The sequence below is a fragment of the Sinocyclocheilus anshuiensis genome, unplaced genomic scaffold (assembly GCF_001515605.1).
Source record: "Sinocyclocheilus anshuiensis isolate Anshui unplaced genomic scaffold, SAMN03320099.WGS_v1.1 scaffold457, whole genome shotgun sequence".
Classification (NCBI taxonomy): Eukaryota; Metazoa; Chordata; class Actinopteri; order Cypriniformes; family Cyprinidae; genus Sinocyclocheilus; species Sinocyclocheilus anshuiensis.
The window spans coordinates 1,517,934-1,531,013 of NW_015537939.1; the positions used below are offsets into that span (position 1 = coordinate 1,517,934).

The following is a 13,080-nucleotide window of genomic DNA, read 5'->3' on the forward strand; positions in this document are numbered from 1 at the left end:
AGGGATCTTATCTATTCACGAGCAGCTTGTAACACTCCAAAGAGAAAGGAAAACTTGAAATCGCATCATTTGACCCCTTTAAAGTATAGGAAAACAGAAATATCATAAAGAGTGAATAGAGAGCTTTTGTAAACAGAAATAAAAATGACACAATGAATACATGTTTTAAATTAAACTCAGTCCTAATTTTATTCAGAATACCTTATTTAACGGCCTATTCTTTTGACTTTGGCAGCTAATGGCTTGCAAATCACCCAAGTCTTCCTATGGAGCCGTTCAAGGTGGTAAGTTTCTTTCACAGGCCAGTTTTGTCTGTAGTTGAGAATTGCTCTGTTTAACAGCTTTTCTTGAAATAATTGGCATTTTATGAATGTTAATTTCTTGAATATGTGCGAGAGAAAAAGGGAGGTTACAGAAGATGCAGAATCATTACTCTAGTCTCTGAACTTTGGTTAAGGTCTGTAAACAGAGCTGAAGAGATGCAATCGTGTGATTTCTGCGGATACGGCCCGGGCGATAATACCCACGGCGTCTCATTCAAGTAAGTTTGCGACCAGTTTGCCGTTTAGCGGTAAAACAAAACCGTTCAGTTACTGATTATCTTGTTTCTCTCAGATTCCCTTTAAAAGAGGAACATCGTCGCCACTGGATAGTGAATATGGGGAAGGACGCGGAATGGACTCCATCTGAATCCTCGTCTCTGTGCTCCGCGCATTTCACTCCGGATTGCTTTGAATCTGGATCAGCGCGCTTACACTCAGACGCGATTCCGACTCTATTTAATTTCACACAATCTACGGTAGGCCTAAGTCTATCTATCTATCTATCTATCTAGACAGACAGACTTAAAATTAGGTTTATTAGAGTAATCATTAGAGCCTTCATTTTTTTTTGTATTCACACAGAACCTTCAACAGAAGGTTTTAACAAACCATAAACAATTATATTTCAAAATGCTAAAACTTTTTGTGTTTCAGAATCAGATGCTAAAGGACACTGAAAATCTCCCTCCACACCAAGGAGCACCAACTGAATCCACCGAATCATCCAGATCATCCTGCTCTGACTGCTATAAACGTCTGAAGGCCACAGAAAGAAATTACCAGCTGAAATTAGCTGCTGCTCAGCTTCAGATAAAAGAGTACAAAAAGAATCTAGTGGAGGAGTCACAGAAAGCAACACAATGGCAGAAGCGAGCAATAGTTTTGCAGAGCGCAATCAGAGCAATGAAACAAAGGGGGTCAATACCTGCATCAAGAAAAACATCTAACGTTACACCTAAAAATAATCATTTGGACTGAAAAAACACATTTTGACATTGGAGATTAAATGGAGAAATGCCTTCTTTGCAAACTGAAGCACAGCAGTTTTCAAAATACTTTACAAAATACACTTAAAGGCACAATATGTAATTTTCGCCGCTAGAGGGCGCGTATTCAAAATAAACAAAGAGACAATATTATACACTTGATATGTATACAAAATATTCTTACCAATTAAAAAATACATGTACTATTGCATTTTATATAAGCAACAGTGAAAAATTACTGTTTGGATATTTCACAAGACAGGTCATGAGATAAAAGACAAAAAAGTGCAAGTATAACTTTAAACAAAAAAAGATGAATGGTTACAGTAATGTAAATGTATAGCACCAATAGACATTTTATTACTGAAATTCGATGCTCTCAGCCTACTGACAACAACAATGTAACATTGAATAAAAAGATGCCTTCTGCATTGTTATGATATAGATATATTCACATAATGACCCTGCTATAATTAAAAACAACTTTGGCTGAAAAAGAAAATGATAAATCCTGAGTTTGTTGTAATTTTGTCTCTTAAACCAACTCAAGTACTAAGCTAATACAAATTTAAACAGGTGATTGTGATGTTTTAAATGGTATTTTATGGATATAAGAGATTAATTATGAATTACAAACTTACTGTACTTTATAAAACCATCATACTGTATATACTGATATTATTACATATTAGATATAAACTGACAATCATATACTGCAACTACAAAGCCAAGTGTGTGTTTTAAAACCAGATACAAGCAAAAGCTCAAAAAAGACAATATCCAAATTATTGTACGCGCAGTACAACCTTCATTTTAGATATGTAAATTAAAGAAGAAAAGTTTTGCAAGAAGATAATAATATCTTGAACTCTCTTTATTGCATAACGGCCACCTTGAGACAGGGCAAAATGACACAAGAATTTGTCTATAAGACCAGAATTCTCATTCTAGGATGGATATGAAATACTAAAAAGAGATCTTTCTTGGTACTCACCAGTAGCATGTTAAATAAAAAATCCTTCAAGAGTAAAGTGCAATGCACAGCAAAGTCAAGAGGTCATCAGTAGTGACAATTAGACAAATACATGCCAGTCCATGTAAAGGAAGTCTAAAAAGACACCTGAAAGAGTTTTCAGATTGGTGAAGGCGTGTGGAACGAGGATCCAGTGAGAGCAGGATCTCCAAACACATTGACGTAAGAAGATTTGAGGAACTGGACATAGTTCTGGAGGCTGCGGTTTGTGCTGTCGGACTGCTCCAATCTGTCCTTGACGTCTTGTAAACGGCTCTGATACCTCCGCTCAGCCTGTAAGAAAGTTATGGGTGTTTTGACAAATTTTTTACAAAAATATCTAACAGAAATTCACATATGGAGAAATTTCACTGACCTCCTCTTTGGCTCGTCGTAACTGGTTGAGCTCAGTTGTTGTTCTGCTTAGTTGAGTTTCTAGGTCAACAATTTTGGACTGTGTAACACGCTCTTTAGAGGCTGCTCGCTCCCTGGTCTGGGTAACCTGTTAATCAACAGGGTATCTTCAATAAAAAACCGAGCAATGCAAATGATTAAATCCATGTGTTTTTAAAGATGTAGTGGTACAGACCTGTCGACGAGCATCGCCCAGGGCCTCCTCCAGCTGTCGAGTCAGAATACTGCACTCTCGAGACTTTTCTTCCAGACGCACCTGGTTGCTATGAATTGTTTCTTCACGTTTTGAAATTACCTGGATGAGGTCTCGATTTTGGGAGTTAGCCTCCTCTAGCTTCCTGTTGACAACAGAAGATAAAATGAAACCCAAAAAAAATAAATGTTCTTTTTAGCAACATCATATGACCCCTTTAATGCATTCTTGCTGAATAAAACTTACTGTCCCCAAACTTCTGAACATTACTGTACATAGTAAGCCTTCCATTTCCAGAGTCATGAATTAACCAGAATTGATATGAGATGCAAATTACTGTGCTTTTTTCAACAACATTCATTGTAGCAAACTGTTATTTTAAAAACCTGTGTAAGCAGTACACATTAAGCTCATTCAACTCACTATCTCCAAGAGCTGGGCACTGAGCTGTCCCACAGTGTCTTCACTGCGCTGTGTCCGCTGTTTCTGTGCCCGTGTGGCTTTTTTCAGGGCCTCCTTATCAGCCTCCGCCTGCTGTCTGAGGTCACGCAACTGATTCTGCAGGTGTTCTACCTCCCCCTGCTGCTGGCTGATGGATCGCTCCAGATTCTGAACCAAATCAACACACTTTCATACATTTTATATACCATATATACTTGATTACATCAAGTTATTTAGCTATCAACTAGACATGTCTTGTAGAATAAACACTATAAAATGAGTGGCACATTCTGCTTGAAAACCATTATGTTGTTAGCCAATGCTGTATGCATTACCCTGATCTGAACATTGAGACGGTTATTTTCTGCTTCTTTATTGCGTAGTTGACCCTGCAGATGTGCTCGAGTGGACTCCAAGACTTTGGACAGTTCAGTGGTGGTCTTTGCACTGTCCTGTTAAAATGGGAATTGATAAAGGTTCACAAATAATTGTCAGTGTCGTGTCTATAAAACATGCTTAAAAATACAGTTTACCTTTTCACTTTCTAACAAGGAAGTGAGCTGGTTAATCTCTTTGTCTTTGTCCTGAAGCTTTACAAGAATATGCTGGAATACAGAAAGGAGTTCATTCTTATAAAAAAATCAAAAACACCTGTTTACAGTGCAACATGCTTTTTGCAAACATAACACAAACCGAATTTTCTGCTTCCACATCAGAAAGTTTTTTCAGAAGCACGTCTTTCTGCTCTAAGAGTCTTAGTGATTCCATCTGTTATAACACAAAGCAGTATAGAAAAGTTAATAACTGTTTTAAGTACAATAAAATGTAGTTGTTTAATAATTGTTGTTTTGAATTTGTGCAGAACAGTACCTCTCGATTATGCTGTTCTCTCAGAAGATGTCTGAGGGCTCTGTTAGTGCTCTCAAAAGTCTCCAGCTTCTGCAGCAAGAGCTCTTTCTGTCGGGTCAAGAGCGTTGAATCTGATCCTGACATCTTTTTCTCCTGGACAAAGGTATGACATTTTTTTAATTCATTTCTGTTTCTTGCTCTTTTTCAAGATATTCTAGTTTCAAATGTTCACAAAAACCAATCAGAAATGTTTTGAAAGGTGTATTTTGCTCACACTCGGGCTCCTGGACATATGGCTGACCGTTTCACGCAGGGCCGACACCTGCTTGGCGGCTGCACTGCTGTCCATCTCTGCTTCCAGCAGTTTCCTGAGTAGAACATCTTTGTCTGGCTGCAAACTGTCCCTCTCTAATCTAGACAAGAAGAAATGGTTCAAACTGAATTTTAAATTTGTTATAGGTAATAGCAAACTGTTAAAATGTCAACAATTTCATCATACCTCCTAAAATCATTCCCCTCCAGCATTTTTTCCATGGACTCCCGTAGGCGGGAGTTCTCCTGCTCTGTGGCCTCCAGTTCCCGGGCGACCTCTGCAAGCTCCTCCTCCTGCTCAGCGATGACGCGCTGTGTTGCGCTCAATCTCTCCGACTGACGCTCTAGCAGCTGCTCCTTCTTACGAAGCTCTACCTGCAAACACAAACATCACACACTTTTATTCATTTCACATGTGTACCACATTAACTGTATTATACCACACTATTCTATTCACTATATATATATGTGTGTGTGTCTGTGTGCAAAATAATTATATTATTCTAATTTATTTAATTTTTAATTAAAAAAACATTTTAAATTAAATTGTTATCATTTATTTAAGAAATAAACAAAATTATTCAGTAAGGATGCATTAAATTGATCAAACATGACCGTAATGGTTTCCACAAAAATATTAAGCAGTACTAACATTGATGATAATAATAAATCTTAGATTCATATTAGAATGATTTCTGAAGGATCATGTGACACTGAAGACTGGAGTAATGGCTGCTGAAAATTCAGCTTCGACATGACAGGAATAAGTGACATTTTATACTATATTAAAATAGAAAACAGTTATTGTAATAACATTTCACAGTATGTTTTTACTGTATTTTTTAACAAATAAATGCAGCCTTGACTGTTATTAGAGACTTCTCTCAAAATCATAACCACAAAAAAAAATCTTACAGACCCGAAACTACAGTGTATATATGTGTTTAAATAGAAACAGTTTGTTTCTAATTAGTGGATGAATATTTTCTGGGATATAATTTAGCTGAAAGAAAAGAATGACAATAAAATTGCCTTTGAAAATTTTCTCCATTTCTCCAATCTCTTATTTCTCACCTCATTTTTCAGAGAGCTGACCTCTGTCATAAGGCTGTCGATTTTCCTCTCGTACTGATTGATGCGTCCATGCAGTGCCTCTTCTTCATCCGTGGAGAGATCTTCTATTCGGAGAGGAGACTGGGAACATTCTGGTTCCTGTGGAGGTGTTATCTCCAGACGATGAGATGGCCCCTAAAATATACATAAATATCAAAACATCTAAAACAACGAAAAGTTTTATTTTCTGCATAGTGTGCAATATTTTACACAAATTGTGCACAAGCACAAATGGGAATGCATCTGTAATATTTAACTGACCTCCCAATTATATGAGGTCTCTCGTGTTGAGACCTTGCCAGGTGGGATCCATGGGACCCTCGTCTTCACCTTAGCAGTAGGATGCAAGCTACTTGTTGTTTTAACCTGGAACATAAAAGACATACATGATGAGTGATGGGTTTTAAGGAACTCTAGAGTATTTCTCAGCAGCATTAAAAGAACTGAAGCTACACACCTCTATAGACATTTCTTTATTCTTGTGTAATAATCATTGTAATTATATATTTAAGAGTATTTTGAGGATGGTTGTGTATGCAGAGACTACAATCTTATGTTATACCTGGGCTGTCTTGGTAGGGCTGCATTTTGTGCTCTTCTTCACATGCACGTGCACAGGCGTAGTAGTCTCGTTCACATGCACGTGCAGAGGTGGGGAAGAAGAGCTTGTTCTTGTTGATTTTCTCTGCAGAAAAGATAAATATCAATAAATAGGCCTGCGTAAATACATTTAAAAAAAAATACAGATTGTACGACTGCTAGAACTTAACTAAGAAACATACAATCCTGTATATCATGTAATGCATTGTCATAATAATTAATATACATGATCTAAATCACTGATATTAATTAGTAGGTTGCATGTAATATTTGTGCTCTTAAAAATTGGATGTCTGATGATCTAACAAATAATAAAAAAAAAGCATAATATATAAATTAAAAGATATAAAAACATATATATGTACACACACATATAGCTTCTTTAATTTTTTTTGTATTTAAAATTAATCAGTCATAACTACACACTAACTACTCAAGTAAAGTACCAGTCTTTGTTTATAGATCAGGGAACACATATCTGAAGGATCATTTTACTGGTCATACATCTTCAGGTCATGTTTCAGAGGACAGTGCTCAAGACTATCAGAGCGGTAAACAGAGACCACCACAACAGACCCTCTTACAATCATGACTGACATCTGGCTTAATGTAAAGGTGACATCAAATTCTCTATATGCAAGAACCTTTATGTTCATAACCATATACCACCATTACATCACAAATGGATTCAGAAGTGAATGAAAGCCAAATAGGACACTGAGCTGCAAGCTAATAGGCAATTAACCTCATAAGGAAGCAGAAACTAGCTTTAACGGCACATAAACACAAAGACAGCGAAACAGAAATGAAATCGAAATCATGAGTAAGACAGAGAAGCTGCAAATAGAGGAGGAGAATTGTCCATAAATCAGTAGAAGTATAGTTTGAAGATGTCTACAATACAAAGTCATTAAAACATAAAGCGAAACTTATTTATTTGCAAACCATCTTACCATGCGAAAATACAAACATTCAAACGTTGATACGGGTAAAATGTATACTAAAATAGTTGCGAACTACTTCAGCTTTCTTGTCATCCCAGAGTCTCGAAACCCCTTTCTTCCGGTGGGTAATCGGTCTTTCATTTGATTGGCTGATTCAAAAGGTTTCGTTGCAAGTGCGTGATCGTGATTGGAGGAAATCGCCTGACCTTGGTCAGCGTTATGTAGTACGCTGTCTATAGCAACGGTGTCCCTAGAAACCAAGCCTAACAAAGGCCCAAGCTGCAGTTGTTGTCAAGAATACAAAGCTTAGCATATATGTTTAACGACATTCCAGCGATGATCTTTGTTCGACCAGAAACTATAAACAAGCTGTGGAAATGCTATCTATTATTTTGTTTCAGCGTCTGTTAATTAACCGACGCTGGTGAGCCCACAAATAGGCTACAGCAACATGTGGGAAAAACCGAAATATAATTTTCTACCTAGTAGATTGTGTTTTCTTAAGGTCTACACCTACCCCAACCCTAAACCTACCCCTTACAATAATGCAAAAATAGTAATTATTGTTGTACAGTGTGAGAAAAATTACGCTATATTGATGTGCGCATGCCCAGTAGTTTTTGCGGTATGCCTTCTAGCCACATGAAAACGTCAAGGCGCCTAAAAACCGTGAAGAGTTAGCTTTCAAAATAAAAGCGTCAATAAATAAATTAATAATTTAATATTTAAAAAATGTAATCTGTTTGTTTTAAAACCCCTTAACTGTCACTCACATTTTTGAACATAGATGTGAAAGTGCACCATCCAAACTTAAATTTTTATAATTCATGAATGAAAACATTTTGTAACATGATTTTGATGTACCATTTTCATGGTAATGCAATGTCTGATTTTAAAATGGTTTTCAAAGGATGAATTTTGAGATTTGAAGTTTTCAATTGATATATAATTTCTGATGATTTCTAAAGTGCGATAGAGAAAAAGGCAACGAAGAAGACGTTTTGCTACAAAGGTCAGAACTCCTGTTATGATGTAGATTTTTTGACGTGCACTCTTGTCATAAAGTAATCTATTAATTTCCTACATTTTTAACAAAAAACTGTGGTAAAATATCTATTTAGGAGTCTTAGACCTTTCCAACGATATAAAGTTTGTGGGGATGGATGACAGTTAAGAGGTTTAAACCAATCAATTTTAAAGTTAAAATTATAAGTACATTTCACAGTAAAAGGGTATCAAAAATAAAACATCTAGTTTTTTGACTATAATGTTTTCCACAATATAAATAATGCTAATTTCACATCTGTGTCATCAACAAAATCAAGGGTTGCTCTTTTTATAGTCTATGGGTTTGCTGTAGACCACTGAAGAGACTTGACTGGATTCTTGTGGATGTTGTTTCAAAATAAAAGTCATGCAAAGGCGTACGTGTAAATCATGCCTAAAACACCACAAGATGGTGATAGCGACACGTAATTAGTTTTTCATTGACACTTGTCTTTCAAAGTTTCCTAAAAGCTGACACATACAAAAAGTGTTTTTGTTAAGACAAACGAGAACAACAACAATGTTGCCACTTGCCATTTTTACATATATAAAACAAAACCACAGTATTTGACACAACAAACAAATCATTCATATAAACAATAATAAACTATAAAAGTAATATTTTAGCACTTGTAGAAGAATTAAATTATTATGATAACAGTATCTGCACGACTATCATATTTAATTTGCCAATAATCCAAAACTGCTTTTGATCTGCAAATCTACCTTATCTTTCAGTAGCTGTGGATTCTGTTGTTTTGCCTGCACGATCTAATCGAACTTTCAGGCTTATTAATTATTCATCTTCACGTCATTATGGGAGGGTTCCGGAGTCCGGACCCGGAAGTCAGATGTTGCTGTGTTGAGTCACCCCTGACTGGTAATAGCCAGATAACGGAAAACAACTAGAGATGATGCTGGAGAGCTCGGCATCTTTGAACCGTCCCAGAGAGTGAATAAATGCGTTTTTCAATTAAGATATCACCTTGAGCATTTGTGCTTTACTTTACAAGACTGACGTTTTATCAAAATGATGGAAGAAATTGACCGATTTCAAGTGCCACCAGTAAATCCAGAGATGAAGCTGCTGGTAAGTATCACTCACTCTCACTACATAGAGAATAACACTGTGCACCTTTACAGGTCGTGGGAAATGACACCGTGTGAGAAGACAGTAATTCTGTATTACCTTACCCACAAACGTCAGGCACATTACCAGATGTCATCTAAAGGATCGGTGGGGTTATTTAGACAAAACCGACATATCTAACTATGCTGATACTATGCCAGTTGTTATGGTACTGACATGTACCTAGTCGCGTTTATATGTTCGTAAACCTGCCTTAATGAGACAAAATAAAAACTCTCACAACACAAGTTATATACATGATATTATTTTGTTTGTTATTAGCTGTCCGATTCGTGAATATTACGTTCTTTTGAATCGGAGCTTTTCAATGAATCGGTCTGCGCTGTTTATTGAGTTTGAATCAGTCTGACTCCCTATGATTCGGACCGGAAAAGACGGTTAGGCTATTGTTCAAATGAATCGCCGAGAACCAAATGATTGAGCTCTTACTAATATCAATTGAGTGATTATATGAAATTGTTACTGTACAAAACCAAATAGCAAAAATGTTACAAATGAACTGCACTGGAATGTTTTTTTTTGTGGTAATATCAGGACCAAGCGATGAACCAGTCCCTAAATGTTTTGATTGTTTTAAGCTTAAATTGAATTAGAATTTGTACATTAAATACAATTAAAAGTAAAATAACAAGTAAACTCTTAAAATAACACAGTACTGTAGAATTTAACATTTGTAAGAAAGCACAAGGACGGTAATTACAAACAATACAAGCCGGAAAGTACTTGACTTGAGTAGATTTGAACGCGTCAGCCCAGTCAGACAGTAGTAGCAGACACATACATCTTGAATTTCCTGAATGTCTTATTTGTTTCAGAGCTTGTGTAAACACATTGATTTCCAGTGAAGTAAGTATGTTTTCATTCAGTTAGTAGGCCTGCATTATCTGGCTGGACTGAAGTGTGCACTTTAGAATATGCTGGACTGGTGAGATATGGCCCGGAGTGATAAAAGTGCCAAAGACCCAGCTGTTACCCTATACAACAAACTGTGCTTTCTCATGCTAATTCATTCTTCTGTGAGCATCCCATAGAAAAGGACATACACCCACTGCAATATGTCTCCTGTTTTTGAGAGAAGAATGCTCCTTCCTTTTATGAATTTACTAGTTATTGGCTTTCTGATTTGTTGTACCATATACATAGATGAAGATGACAGTCTATTAGGTCACATAAATGTTAAAAATAACAGCAATGACCAGTTTAATTTCAGAATGCCATGTGGATAAAAGGAGGGCAGCAATAACAGTTAGCTGCCACAACGCTTGTCGGTTTGCAGTGACTGTAATTTTGCCAAGTAGGCCATTTTACAGGATCAGCATCTTTTGTTGGTTCTAGAATATCATTCCTGTTGAACAAACATTGTCCTGACACAAACCCTAACCAGTAAATACCCCTTAAATCAGTGGGAAATTTAAGAAGTAGATGAACCCATCCCATCCCTTTTATTTTATATAAATAAATAATAATATAGGGCTATATATATATATATATATATATATATATATATATATATCTCAGTTGGTTATTGTTGGTATTCTGATTAACCACTATCATGGTAGTCACCTTATGGATCATGCTTTGCTGTGATTGGTCCAGAGTACATCTTGTCATATTATCCCACCAATCCTTTTCATTGCCTCAGCTGTGTCAGCATTCGCTCATCTTCATCTCCTTCATCAACCAACATCACCAAAATGCCATATTGACATGACATGTGGTCAGAAGGGGCATAAAGATCCTGGAGTTCAGATCATAAGGTCCTACATGATGCCATTAATCTAATCTTTCCTGTTGTTAAAAGTTGACCTTCTCATTGACATTCTTGAGGATGAACATTAGTCCTTGGGAGAGATTTTACACGAGACCTACAGGTGTACAATGTGTCAATGGATTCATCGTGGTAATCTTGTTTTTGATGTGTTTCTGTGGATGTGTGACACTTGCACTGCTCTAGATCAATGAAGACTTGCTTATGTGTTTCAGTTCCTATAGATTTCTGATTACCTTAATCTTATAGATCAGCTTTAAACAATGAGACCAGAGATTAGGGTTGCATCAGATTGGGTTCTGTATGCTCTGAGGCTTGGTTTTCTCCAGTCGATCTTGCATAAATTTCACGGGTAGTTGTACATGTAGCTGGTGGAATATGCATGACTTTGATGTTGTTCTTTATGGTGTTGCTCTGAGATTTGTGTAGCTTGTGTAGTCCAACAAAGGCTGTCTGGAAAGCTCAATAACATCGGCTTACTCAACAGAGTCCTTTGTAGACCACAAAGTACAAAGACAGATAGCATTTTTAAATTTATGTTGACGTGAAGCATTACCTTGTATCCTGATGCTCGAAAAAATTAAAATTACATTGTGGACGAGCAACAGCTGGAGATAAAGATGAATCACAATGTACTTTATGCCCAGCATATGATTAGATGCTTCAGGAGCTTGATGGTATCCTGCTGGGCTATTACCCACAATCCCCCGCTGGTCTCTTTAGCTGGTGCTGAGCTTAAAGGGTTTGTGAGAGCCCTGCCAGGCCTACAGCTGGCACTATGCCACGACTGAATCAGTGGGCAAAGAGGTTTCCTTCAATAACAAGTCTACTTCATGTTTGTTCCACAAGTGGATTTCTTTATGATACGGGTTGTTTTTTACATCGTGACTCCTCCAAAGGTTTTAGCATCTTTTATTCACCGCTAACATGAGCTAAGCATGTTTGTTTTGTTAATGTCAGACATTTGATATTACATTTTGATACTGATATTTGATATTGCTAATAGGTACTTAGTGGAAAAGTTCTGAAATGGTGTAAAAAAAAATGTAAATCTAGGTATATCAATGTTATTTTAGTATTATTTATATATTATGGTATGATATATTATGTTTTTATAGTAATTTTAATTTGCTTTCATTTTTATATTTTCTGTTTTCATTTTGATTTGAGTAGTTTTGCCATGTGCTATATATATGAAGAATAGGGAGAAATGATTTTTTTGTTTATCAGCAAATATATAGAGATAAAATGAATAATGTTACAAAAAATTCAGTGTCAACTTAATATAGAAATTAAATAATTTATAGATACAATTTTACACATTTATAATATTTTATTAGTAGTGTTTCATTTTTATATTTTTAGTTTTCATTTTGATTTTAGTTTTAGTAGTTTGTGTGCTATATTATTTTGTCCTTAAGTTTTATTTTTTTCTCAAATATCTCTGTATATATAGTAGTATCTCGACTGTATTGTTGGATTGACTGTTTCTCATCTTTCTCTTGAAAATATCCCATAGATTCCATATGGGGTTCAGGTCAGGCATGTTGGCTGGCCTTGGCCAATCAAGCATAGTCATATCATGGTCAGCAAACCACTTGGAAGTGGTTTTGGCAGTGTGGGCAGGTGCTAAAGTCCTGCTGGAAAAGGAAATCAGCATCTCCTTTGCTTGACAGTATTCTAACAAGCTTGCGGTCATCCCTGTTGCTTGTGCAACTTTTCCTATCCAATTTCTTCCTTACAGTCAACTTTGAATTTAAAATGCTTTGATACAGCACTCTGTGAACAGCCACCCTTTTCAGTAATGACCTTCTGTGATTTACCCTCTTTGTGGAGGGTGCCAATGACTGTCTTCGGGACCATTGCCAAGTCAGCAGTCTTCCCCATTATTGTGGTTTCAAAGAACAAGAGATACCCGGAATTTATAC

At 36.3% G+C, this 13,080-nt stretch overlaps 3 protein-coding genes across 3 annotated transcripts in view; 2 read left to right on the plus strand and 1 right to left on the minus strand.

Moving 5' to 3' along the window:
- The first annotated feature begins 479 nt into the window (after nucleotides 1-479).
- Nucleotides 480-1,301, plus strand: LOC107662617 (THAP domain-containing protein 1). Its single transcript, XM_016452701.1, has 3 exons — nucleotides 480-541; nucleotides 616-799; nucleotides 978-1,301. Exons 1-3 carry the CDS (start codon nucleotides 480-482, stop codon nucleotides 1,299-1,301), a joined length of 570 nt encoding a protein of 189 aa, XP_016308187.1.
- A 737-nt stretch (nucleotides 1,302-2,038) lies between these two features.
- Nucleotides 2,039-7,612, minus strand: odf2a (outer dense fiber of sperm tails 2a). Its single transcript, XM_016452709.1, has 15 exons — nucleotides 7,197-7,612; nucleotides 6,206-6,328; nucleotides 5,905-6,009; nucleotides 5,605-5,778; nucleotides 4,718-4,905; nucleotides 4,493-4,631; nucleotides 4,240-4,371; nucleotides 4,063-4,137; nucleotides 3,903-3,974; nucleotides 3,705-3,821; nucleotides 3,352-3,537; nucleotides 3,199-3,212; nucleotides 2,911-3,073; nucleotides 2,698-2,823; nucleotides 2,039-2,615 (listed from the first exon to the last, which is right to left on the minus strand). The coding sequence occupies exons 1-15, from the start codon at nucleotides 7,197-7,199 to the stop codon at nucleotides 2,442-2,444; spliced, it is 1,791 nt and encodes a 596-aa protein (XP_016308195.1). The 5' UTR covers nucleotides 7,200-7,612; the 3' UTR covers nucleotides 2,039-2,441.
- A 1,478-nt stretch (nucleotides 7,613-9,090) lies between these two features.
- fam219aa (family with sequence similarity 219 member Aa) overlaps nucleotides 9,091-13,080 on the plus strand; it is a 13,478-nt gene continuing 9,488 nt past the window's right edge. The window contains exon 1 of the mRNA XM_016451374.1: nucleotides 9,091-9,324. Coding sequence (XP_016306860.1) covers nucleotides 9,265-9,324 — 60 coding nt within the window. The 5' untranslated portion in view covers nucleotides 9,091-9,264. The remainder of the gene's footprint in view (nucleotides 9,325-13,080) is intronic.

Bases quoted from the DNA above. Each gene is read 5' to 3' on its own strand.
- LOC107662617 (XM_016452701.1), top strand. From the start codon at position 480: ATGCAATCGTGTGATTTCTGCGGATACGGCCCGGGCGATAATACCCAC. The intron at 542-615 runs GTAAGTTTGCGA...TGTTTCTCTCAG, and splicing joins ACCCACGGCGTCTCATTCAA to ATTCCCTTTAAAAGAGGAAC. The intron at 800-977 runs GTAGGCCTAAGT...TTTGTGTTTCAG, and splicing joins TTAATTTCACACAATCTACG to AATCAGATGCTAAAGGACAC.
- odf2a (XM_016452709.1), bottom strand. The intron at 3,538-3,704 runs GTAATGCATACA...GATTTGGTTCAG, and splicing joins GTCTCAATGTTCAGATCAGG to AATCTGGAGCGATCCATCAG. The intron at 2,824-2,910 runs GTCTGTACCACT...GTTGATTAACAG, and splicing joins TGGGCGATGCTCGTCGACAG to GTTACCCAGACCAGGGAGCG.